This window comes from Bison bison, unplaced genomic scaffold (genome assembly GCF_000754665.1).
Source record: "Bison bison bison isolate TAMUID 2011002044 unplaced genomic scaffold, Bison_UMD1.0 scf7180017864213, whole genome shotgun sequence".
Lineage (NCBI taxonomy): Eukaryota > Metazoa > Chordata > Mammalia > Artiodactyla > Bovidae > Bison > Bison bison.
This window is the reverse complement of record NW_011494785.1, coordinates 6233463-6243626: the sequence shown is the minus strand read 5'-3', so window position 1 is coordinate 6243626 and position 10164 is coordinate 6233463. Positions and strand designations below refer to the sequence as shown.

The following is a 10164-nucleotide window of genomic DNA, read 5'->3' as shown; positions in this document are numbered from 1 at the left end:
CTGGTGTGCGGCATCAGGGTCAGGGACAAACCAACCACACGTGTGCTTAGTTTCACAAATCTGATGAAGGTCCAGGGAGGTTCACATTTGGCCAGACGCCCCACACTTGGCCCCCGGAGGCTCCTCCTGGGGGAGGCCAGCTCTCAGCTGCCCGCACCTTCTGGAGTCCAAACCCCAGGCTGGAGGGGTGCTGGCCTCCCAAGCTTGGGCTGTAGTCATTGCCTGGGTGCAGGCTGGGTTATGAGACAGCCCAGCTGAGACAGGACAGGTCCTTGCTGACAAGGCTGGTGCCTGGCCGGGGTCTCCGAGCTCACTCCCCGCTGTGCCGGGCTTTGCCTGTCAGCCGGCGGCGCCGTGTCTTGCTGGTACGAGTGGCGCTCGGGGGCTTCTTGGTGGTGTCCTGGGCCCGGCGAAGACGTTTCTTCTTGACCTTCTTGCGACTGTGCGCATGCAGTGAGGCCGTGAGAGAGGAGATCCTATGGGAGGAATGCTGGTGAGGCCTGGGCCTCAGTTTACCCTGGGGAATAAGGTATGGGTGGAAGGGTGGGTCGGGGGGTGCCTGACAGCCCAGCTCATGCAGGGGAAGTCAGGACAGGCCCCAAATGCCATTCTACAGGCAGCATGCTCTGTCCCAGAGGGCCTGCCAGCTCCTCAGCTCACAGCGACAAAGGTCCTTTACCCCAGGCACTCTGCCCTACACCACCCACCATGGGCCAGCGGGAGGTGACTGTCACAACCCCAGCCACAGGAACAGGCTCACAGGGAAGGACAGGCCAGGGCTCACCGCTGGGACAGCAGAGGGTCCCTGGACTTCCTGGGTAAGGCTCTGGTCGGCTTCTCCATGGATGACACCTCGTCCTCAGGCCCAGACCCGGCCCCTTGCTAAAGAAGCACAGAACAGGAGTGGCGGATCAACAGGCCTGAGCCTCCTTAACAGTCACCACTCTGCTGCCTCCCACGCCTGCTCGGGGCTCAGAAGGCGGCTCTAGGTGGCGAAAGGCCACATGTGCCCTGAAGCAGGAATGACATGGGGCAGAGCTGGGTTCTGAAGTCCTCCACCGCCACGGCCCACAGTGGGCACACTCCAACACTCGCAAACGGAAGAATTCTAAAATGGAGACAAGACTGGTCTTTGCATCAGACCAGACAGAAGAAAGGGCTTCCCGGTGGCTCAGACGGTAAAGAATCTGCCTGCAATGCGGGAGACCTGGGTTCAATTCCTGGGTTGGGAAGATCCCCTGGAGAAGGGAATGGCTACCCACTCCAGTATTCTTGCCTAGAGAATCTCATGGGCAGAGGAGCCTGGCAGGCTATAGTCCATGGGGTCTCAAAGAGTCAGACACGACTGAGCAACTTTCACAACAGAAGAATAAGCATCAAACACAAAGCGAGTGTGAGCTCAGAAAGGATATAATAAAGCAGTGGCTCTAGAACTTAAAGACACTATAACCCACGCAAGGGGATGTGGTTTACCTGGTAACTAACTATACACGTGTGTGTGTTAGTCACTCAGTCACGTTCAACTCTCTGCGACTCTATGGGGTGTAGCCCGCCAGGCTCCTCCATCCATGTGATTTTCCAGGCAAGAATACTGGAGTGGGTTGCCATTTACTTCTCCAAACTATACACATACATGTGCATAAATCCCTACACAACCCAGACACAGGCTTAACTGAAACATAGGTTTCATAAGACAACACCTGCTGGGATGCTTTCTGATACTTTTGATATTGTTTCCTTTTTTTTTTTAATGCTGGTTGGAACTTGCTATGACTCACACCTCACAGGTCAGAGCAGAGAGACGTGTCTTGCAGGGGTAGCAAGCACAACCAGCCGCTCTCGAGGGCTTCTAGTGGACAGACCACCCTTATCCTCACAGCGACCCAGCAAGGCAGCTGCTATCATCAGTGACCCCCAGTGTACTGGTGAAAGGAAGAAGCAGGCGAGGCAGAGAAACCTGCCCAAGCTCCCACAGCTGCTCATGGTAGAGCTGACCTCTGAAGCCCCAGGGTTCAGGGCTTTGGTCTAGGCCCTGGAGGGTTGCCCAGAGCAAAGAGCCCCTTGTACTGGAATCCTTGACATGGACCAGCGCTTACTGACCCGCTTGATAAGCCAGGCTGACCCTGTGTCCCTTCTTCCCCCAGGCTGGGACAGAGCCCCACCTCAGGCGTGGGCAGGCCGAGCAGCCGTGCCCCTGAGAGGTCCAGGTTGCTGATGGTGGTCACGGTGACTGTGTGGTTGGGGTGGTCGTACTGCACCGACTCTGTCTTTGCTGTCACCAGCCGGTCTAGCTCGTCAGCCTCCTCTGTGCAGGGTGGGTACAGGACCAGGCCTCAGCCCAGGACACAAGCAAGCAGGCTCCAGCACACACCCCACCCCGACTCCAGCCCTGGAATGTAATGGCCCCCTCTACTCTATAGAGTGGCACCCAGGAAGTCACTGGCTCCAGAGCCTGGCCTGCAGACAAGTGCTGGAAATGACCCAACTCCTCCCTTCATGCTCCAGGGACACCCCAGACCACCTGGTCCCCACCAGGACCCCAGGAGCTGCTGCCACCCCCAGTCCCTCCAGGCCTCAGAAACTGGGCTTTCTGCTCAGGATCCATTTGCCAAGAGGTCTGGGTCTCCTCCTGGTCTCTGATCCACTGACATTTAGAGGTACCTGAGGACACCCCTGGCTCCTAGGGCACCACCAAGATCCCTAAAGCTAGGGATGTCAGCTTCTCTGCAGTCCTTGTACCCCTTCCCTTCCACCCACCAAGGGATAAACAAACTCAACCGACTGGCTATTCTCCAGGTCAGGTCAAGGACTGGACTAACCCAGAGCCTCCTCTCTCTCTGCCAGCATCTTCAAGTATTCCTGGTGGCGCTGAAACCGAAGGGAAGGCAACATGGTGAGTATGGCCTCTCAGCCCAGACACTGCTCCCCTCCAGGATGAGTAAGACCATGGCTTGGAGGGAAAGATCAAGAGATCTTACCCTGAACCTTCCCCACACCTGGACCACGGCATCTCTATCTGCATAAACTGCACGCCAGGCCTGCCCGCCCCCTCCCCTCAGCCCTGCAGGTGCCCCTATTCGGGCCAGGGAGGCTGCAGAGTCCCTGGGAGTCAGAGACACTCTGCTGCCCTCTCCCTCTGCACCTCTTCCCGGAGCTTCTTCTGCTCCTCCTTCAGCCGCTGCTTGATCTCCTCAATGGCTGCCTTCTTCCGCTCTACCTTCCTCTTGTGGAAGCCTGTCAGGTACTCCCTACAGCAAAGAGGCAAGAGAAACAAGACACAAGGGAAGAAGGGCTCACTCCAGGAAAAGGTGGGGAAAAAAGCTAATACTGCACTCACCATGTGCTAAGCACCATTCCAAAAATGTAAACATATTAACTCATGTAATCTTAACAGCATGCATATTGGGTGGTTATTGTTGTTCAGTTGCTCAGTCACGCCTGACTCTTTGTGACCCCATGGACTGCAGCATGACCTGTCCTTCACTATCTCCTGGACTTTGCTCAAACTCAGATCCATTGAGTCAATGATGTCATCTAACCGTCTCATCCTCTGTCACCCCCTTTTCCCCTGTCCTCAATCAGGTACCCATTCCCAATTCACAGATGGGAGACACTGAGGCAGAGAAAGGTAAGATGACTTGCCCAAGGGGGTCAGAGAGTGTAAGGTTAGGGAAAGAGAGGGAGATGCTGCCTCTTTCCCCACTCACTACCCTCCTGGGCTCTTAGTTGCCAGCAACAGGGCCAGGTGGTGGACATAGGCTGAGAGCCTTTGAACCTAGAGCCGGTGAGGGTCCCTTCTTCACTGGCAAACTCTATTCCTCAGTGAATTAGGCCGCTTCAAGTGGGGTTTTCAAGGCCACCCTCACCAAGACCTCCACAAACTGTCCATTGGACCAACACCCATTTCCCCAGGACTCTGCCCCTCGACTCGTCTGTAGGTCTTGTTGATGCCTCCCTGAGTTTCCTGACGATGCCCCAGCACTTCCTTCCCCACGCTCCATCTTATCTCAGTCCCTCTCATCTTCCTAGGTCTGGCCGCACCATTGCTATCTGTTCTGGAGCCCAACACCAGGCTTTTCGCTGACCCACTACCATAGGTCCCGGTGGCACTCTGAGTGGTGCTAGACCACTAATTCATTCACTAATGATTTTCACTAATGATTCATTCACTAATCATTTTCATCCAAAACAGCTGAGTCTACTGTGAGTCCATGGGATCGCAGAGAGTCCGACAGGACTGATAGTCTGAACAACACAACTGCGAGTGAGGCCGCCAGGCTGGGGAGGGTGAAGCCCGCTCTCGGGCCGCGCACACAGCATCACAAGGCGGCTTGGGGAGCAAAGAAGCGACGCGAGGGCGGGGCGGGCGATTCCATCCCTCCAGGCTGGCGGGGCCCAGAGCCGCGGCTTCCACCAGCCAGGCCGCCGCACCACGCCGAGAAGGCGGGACCGGAAGGGCCCTCCGCGTGAGCGTGTGCGGACATACCCGGCCTCGGCCTTGCCCGGCGGCCCGAACGAGATCCGCTCAGCCTTGGCACTCACCGCCGCTTCTCCTCGTCGAAGCTCAGGATGAGCCGCTGCCGCCGGTCGTCACCATCTCGCTTCTTCTTCTTGTTGCGGCCCATAGCACGAACTCTCCGGCGGCGCGTATTCCGCGCGCCAAAGACACTTCCGGCTGTAGAACGGACAGCCTCCCGGAAGTGCTCCGCAGCGACGCTCTGCCGTTCCGCTCGCCGGACCCCGCCTTTTAAAGGGGCCGCCCTGCGTTCCTCCCGTCCCTCTCTATTTCGTGTATAACAGGCGGGATCTCTGCCCCCGCCCCTACGCTCCCCACTCCCCGCAGCTGAACAAGGTGATGAACAACTGTCTCTCTGGCCCTGCACCGCCACTAGTGGCCAAGCCGCTTGCCATCCTTGGCACCTGACTGGGTAGAAGCATTGCCTTGGCTGCAGTGTTGCGCCCCGCCTTACCCCCAGCAAGATGCCCGGCGAGCGGCCTTCCGTGGAGGCTCAGGGGAAGTAACTTAAAGTCAGCTCGTTCTTAAGTGGTGTGCAGCGTCACCCCCGATTGCTGCCCTGTGTGTGGAGTGGTTCTGCCCTCCTGGAACGTACGGTCAGGTGCAGAGTAAGAAGACAGCTGCTCTGTGGGGAATCTCTGTGCAGTCGGCCCTCGCAGCCCACCCAGTTGGAGCTGCCAGCCCACGAGGGGCTCAAAGAGGCCACATCTGCGAAAGTTCCCAGCGCAGAGTGAATCACGCCACCCCGGGCAGGTGCCGTTGTTCCAAACTCTTCCCTGGGAGTTCCAGGTCCCCTTTACTCCAGGGAAATAGATGTGGGACTGGCAACCCCACCCAGACTCCAAAAGCTTGAGAGCCCTTTGCTGCAGTTAGCTCACAGTCTTAACACACTTCCCTTTAGGATCACTTTCTCCTTGAAATTATTTTTATGTTCATTGAGCATATTTTTATGTTCAGGCACAGCAAGAGATGGCACATTTTCTTAATAGAAATGATGATGAAGGTAATAAGCCAAAGAATTAACAGCAGCTGCCATTTAGTTCTTTGCACGATTATCTTTTTTTTTTTTTTGGCTGTGCCATGTAGCATGTGGGATCTTTAGTCCTCCAACCCAAGATGTCCCCTAGAGTGAAAGTGTGGACCACTGGATCGCCATGGTCCCTAAATGATTATCTTTTTTGAGATATGAGTCCCATTTTAATGAGGCTGAGAGAGGTGTGGTCACTTACCCAAGGTCACACAGACAAGAAGAGCAGGTGCTGAGGGCAGAGCCCTGTCATCTAAAGACAGAACTCTACTTATTGTTTCTCTGGACCCAGTTTCATAGGCTCTTGGGACACACGGGGTCTGAAAAGAGGTGAAGGGAACCAATGTTTACCGAGCCCCTACTATGTGCTAGGCACAATGCAGTTCTCCGCATTATCTCAGCTAATCCTTGCAACAGTCACACAAGGTGGATTCTAGTATTAATGCAATTTGATAGGTGAGGAAACAGGTTCAGAGGAGTTATGTAACTGGTCCAAGGGCACACAGTGATGGAACTGGGGTTTGAACACAGGTCTATCTGACTCCAAGCCGAGTTTCTTTCCTCCACAGTCAGTGATCTCTCTCCTAATCTGCCCCAGGAGCTTTCCTCTGCCTGGTTGTAGTCCCAGTCCTGGTATATTGTGTGTTCAGCCAGTGTAGGGAGAGTAAGTAGGGCGAGAAAAAGGCAGTCAAGAAGACTCTTTCTCCAATGTCCAGCAGAGGGCACCCCACCCACAGCCAGACTTCCAAAGCTGTCTCTCTCTGGGTGGCCACTTGGGTGCCCCAAGAGAGCCTGGAGATTGGGTGTGGCTCAAGGCAGCTCCCAGCCTGTGTTCTCCATCCTCCGAGGCCCACATAGAGATGTATCCTGCAGCGGACTCACTGAGATGGGAGTGATCCACCCAAAGGGGCCAGTTGAAAATAACAGCCCGCATTTTACAGGTGAGAAAACTAAGGCTGGGGGAAAGAAACCTATCCAGTGTTTCACAGCTGATGCTAGCTGTTCTGGAGACTGAAATTAGCCAAGCTCCCACCCCACACACACCTCAGGAGGCTTCCCTGGGGTTTGGGGGTTGCCTGCTGAGGTTCTGATTCTAAGCCTTTTGGGAACACTGGCTCAGTTCCCAGGGGCTGTTTCCCAGGGAGGTAGGAGCCCTACAGGAGGGAGCAGAAAGGAAAGGGGGCAGAGGCGTGGTCAGTGTGCAGGGTTGCCCAGCAGTCAGCTCATGTCCCATCTCTTGTGACAAATGAGCATGATGGAGCTGGGTGAAGCCTTGCCCTCCAGAGTAACACAGCCTGGCTGGCCTTGGAAAGCACATCCTCTGGAAACCAGCAGAGGGGCTCGTGGAGACCTGTGTGAGTCCCCTGCAATCCTCTGCTCTGCAGGGAAGAAGAGGCTGTGTGCAGCAGGAGGCCCACCTGCCTCTATTTCTAGGCTCTCTGCAGGGGCTAGCATCCCCTCTCCCCCATTCCTCCTATCAGAAATGGGCCAGCAGGTGGTGCCAGGGCCATCGCCCAAGCCCATCTTCCCATTGTTGGGTTAAGGGTCCTGAGTTTCCAGACTGGCACCCTGGTTGCCCTTACACTCCAGCATTCAGGGGTGTGGCCAGGCACCACAAAGCTGGGGTGATTGGGGAGCCCCAGAAGGCTCAGCTGGGCCTGGTACAGACCAGGGAGTCACCACCCAGAGCCTGTTTCCTCCTCTTCAGATTCAGGGGATAAGATCTCAAGCGATAGTAGGGCAGGGACGGATATTCTACCCACTGCGTGGTTGTCATGTACCAGCCCTATGCTTGTCCTCCTTCACATACCTCACCTCATCCTCACAGCAATCCCATGGGAGGCTCCGTGCTATCCTCCCCGTTATATGCATGAATTAAACAGGCTCAGTGAGGTCAATTAAGGCCCAGAAGGGCACACAGCTTTTCCCTGTCTGAAATCGGACGGCTTCCTAGCTCATGAAAACAAATGAGGGGCCCCAGGTATTCTTCCCTCTACCTCCCTCTGTGCTGCTCCAGATACCATGGCATGAATCAGCCTGTTCTTGACTCTCCCTGTTTTCATTTATTCAATACCTTTTGAGCATCTACTGTGTGCTGGGGTCCACTGAGTTGGCAACTGTTTGAGGGTAGTGACTGGGGCTTATTTAGTATTGAGCTCCCTACTGGGTACCGAGCTTTCTGTTCAGCCCAGGGGACCCAGGGGAAGAAGATGTCAGTGGCACGTAAGAGGTATGCCTGCACTTCAGTTGTGTTTGACTCTTTGCGACCCTATGGACTGTAGTCTGCCAGGTTCCTCTGCCCACGGGATTTTCCAGGCAAGAATAATGGAGTGGGTTGGAAGCCCACTTAAGAGGTATAACATCAAGGGAGTTCCCTGTCGGGTCCAATGGTTAGATGCTTTCACTGCCATGGGCCTGGGTTCCATCCCTGGTCAGGGAACTCAGATTCCACGAGCCACATAGCGCAGCCCCACCCCCCAAAAAGGTATGCATCAAGGTAGTGAATGAAAGTGAAGGAAAGGGCAGAGACAGGGCTTGGGGCAGTTGGTGGAACCCTCCTCTTCCACACCCACACACACAGGAGGCTAGATCAGGGGGAGCACAGGCAGCTGCCTTTATTGGGGGCCATGGGCTGGCTGGCCCATATGTCACTCAAAGGCCACACACTTGATCTTGAAGTCACCACCTGCAGACAGGTAGTTGATGGCCTCCAGGTTGAGGCGGTTGGGGAACTTGAATTCGTATCCATCAGGCAGCTTGATGGTTAGGTCCGTCTGGTTGAAGGAGATGCATACCTAGGGGTGCAGAAAGGCAGTGAGCATGTGGACCCCACAGAGACCCTTGACTCCACGGCCACAGCTGCAGCATGCAGGTCCTAGGCCCTCGCAGAGCCCTTTCCTCACTCGGCCCTGACAACAGCCCTGCTTCATGGGTGAGGCCCTGAGGTTGGGAGAAGGGGATATTGCTCACCGAGGATCACACAACTGGTGAGGGAAGGGCAGGGAGATGGGAAGGTAGAGGAAGGGGGAGCGAGGTTGGAGGGTTGGGCCCTAGATTTCTAGCCACTCAACCCAGCTCTGCCCCAGCCCACCCAGTGCCCTGATCCCCCGCCGCCCCCAGACCCCAGCCCACCTCCACGACACTTCCAGGCTGGAAGGGGAAGGCAGATTCCCTCTGCTCGGCCCCCCAGGCCCCAGCGTCCTTGCTGTTACACACGATGGTGTTGACGTCCCCATGCGCGTTGAAACGAGGGTTGAAGTGGAGGCACAGGTTGTTGTCGTCTTTGCCCAGGTTCAGCAAGAAGCTAGAGGGTAACAGGTGGGCTTGAGGCCACCCCCACCGGCCACAGCCCCCTCAGGCCCTCTAGTCTGTGCCACCCAGTCTGTGTGAATGCACCTCGCTGGGGGAACTCACTGCGAGAAGCAGGAAACCTGGATTCCAGCTGTGTCCCTGCCTCCTCCTTGCTGTGCGCCCCTGAGCAAGTCCCTGCCCCTCTCTGGATCTCAGTATCCATATCTACACAGCGGAGGCTGCACCAAGAGGATCTCTTAAGGGTCTTGCTGTGCTGACAGCCAGGACTCTTGCAGACATGAATTTGTGTCCCAGCCCCTTTGATCAAGGTCAGAGACTCCCTCCAGATGGCGTCCTCTGGGAAGGCAACTGTCCTGGCCGTCTTGTCTATCTGTAGCCCTGGTGCCCAGCACGATGCGTGACACACAGCAGGTAGGTGCTCAATAACTGCGGGGCTCATGAACGAATAACAATAATACATTTGCTGAGTGGAGCTAACAGCAATGCCTACCTCTGAGGGTTTGGAAAGAATGGCACAAGTGGTACGCGTGAAACCTGCGGCTCTTTTAATACGGTCAGCTGGTCATCATCGTCACCGAGAGATCCAGCATTGCACTTTCACACAGCAACTTCCCCCTCCACGAACTGATTAACAAATAAGGCTCAAGGCGGGGGGTTGACTGACCCAAGGTCACAAGACTCCGGAGAAACTAGGCCAGCTGGCCGAATGAATGATGAGTTCAGGAAGGAGTGAAAGAAAAATAAAACGGATCTCGAAGGCGGGCAGCAAGGGTGACGCCCTTTCATCCCTTCTCTCCGCCCCCTCAGGCCCCGCCCACAGCAAGGGGCGAGAGGAAGGCCAGCCGAGGTAGATGACGAGGCCGCAGCTGGTTCAGTTTAAGGGTGCGACAATGGTAGGGGCGTCCAGACCCCGCGGAAGAAGTGACTCATCCAGAAGACACTGCCTCAGCGGCCGCGGACCTGAAACCTGCCCCCGCGGGAGGGAGGGGCCGGGCCCAGCCAGCCACGCCCCTGGCCCGGCCCGGCTCCTCCCTCGAGCTGAGCCACCGCCCCTGCCGCCCGCCGCCCCTGCCGCCCGCCGCCCCTGCCCGCCCGCCGCCCCTGCCCGCCCGCCGCCCCTGCCCGCCCGCCGCCCCTGCCGCCCGCCGCCCGCCGCCCCAGCCCTCATCCCCCTCACCTCTTGGCGTCTGCGGCCACCTCGCCCCGCACTCTGAGGCACTCCCCAGGTTTGAGATTCAGGTTGCTGGCGACCAGACCCTGCCAGACGAGACCCCGCCCAGAAGGGTTAGAGGACGCAATGGCGGGGTCT

The 10164-nt window shown here is 56.7% G+C and overlaps 2 protein-coding genes across 2 annotated transcripts in view; both read right to left on the bottom strand.

Annotated features, from left to right (window-relative positions):
* Window positions 1-7: 7 nt before the first annotated feature.
* NOL12 (nucleolar protein 12) lies at window positions 8-4714 on the bottom strand. Its single transcript, XM_010845079.1, has 6 exons — window positions 4543-4714; window positions 3143-3248; window positions 2820-2868; window positions 2163-2305; window positions 785-882; window positions 8-476 (listed from the first exon to the last, which is right to left on the bottom strand). Exons 1-6 carry the CDS (start codon window positions 4623-4625, stop codon window positions 311-313), a joined length of 645 nt encoding a protein of 214 aa, XP_010843381.1. The 5' UTR covers window positions 4626-4714; the 3' UTR covers window positions 8-310.
* Window positions 4715-8133: 3419 nt separating this feature from the next.
* LGALS1 (lectin, galactoside-binding, soluble, 1) overlaps window positions 8134-10164 on the bottom strand; it is a 3499-nt gene continuing 1468 nt past the window's right edge. Inside the window, exons 2-4 of the mRNA XM_010845078.1 lie at window positions 10033-10112; window positions 8676-8847; window positions 8134-8338 (exon numbers count right to left, since the gene is read on the bottom strand). Coding sequence (XP_010843380.1) covers window positions 8192-8338; window positions 8676-8847; window positions 10033-10112 — 399 coding nt within the window. The 3' untranslated portion in view covers window positions 8134-8191. The remainder of the gene's footprint in view (window positions 8339-8675; window positions 8848-10032; window positions 10113-10164) is intronic.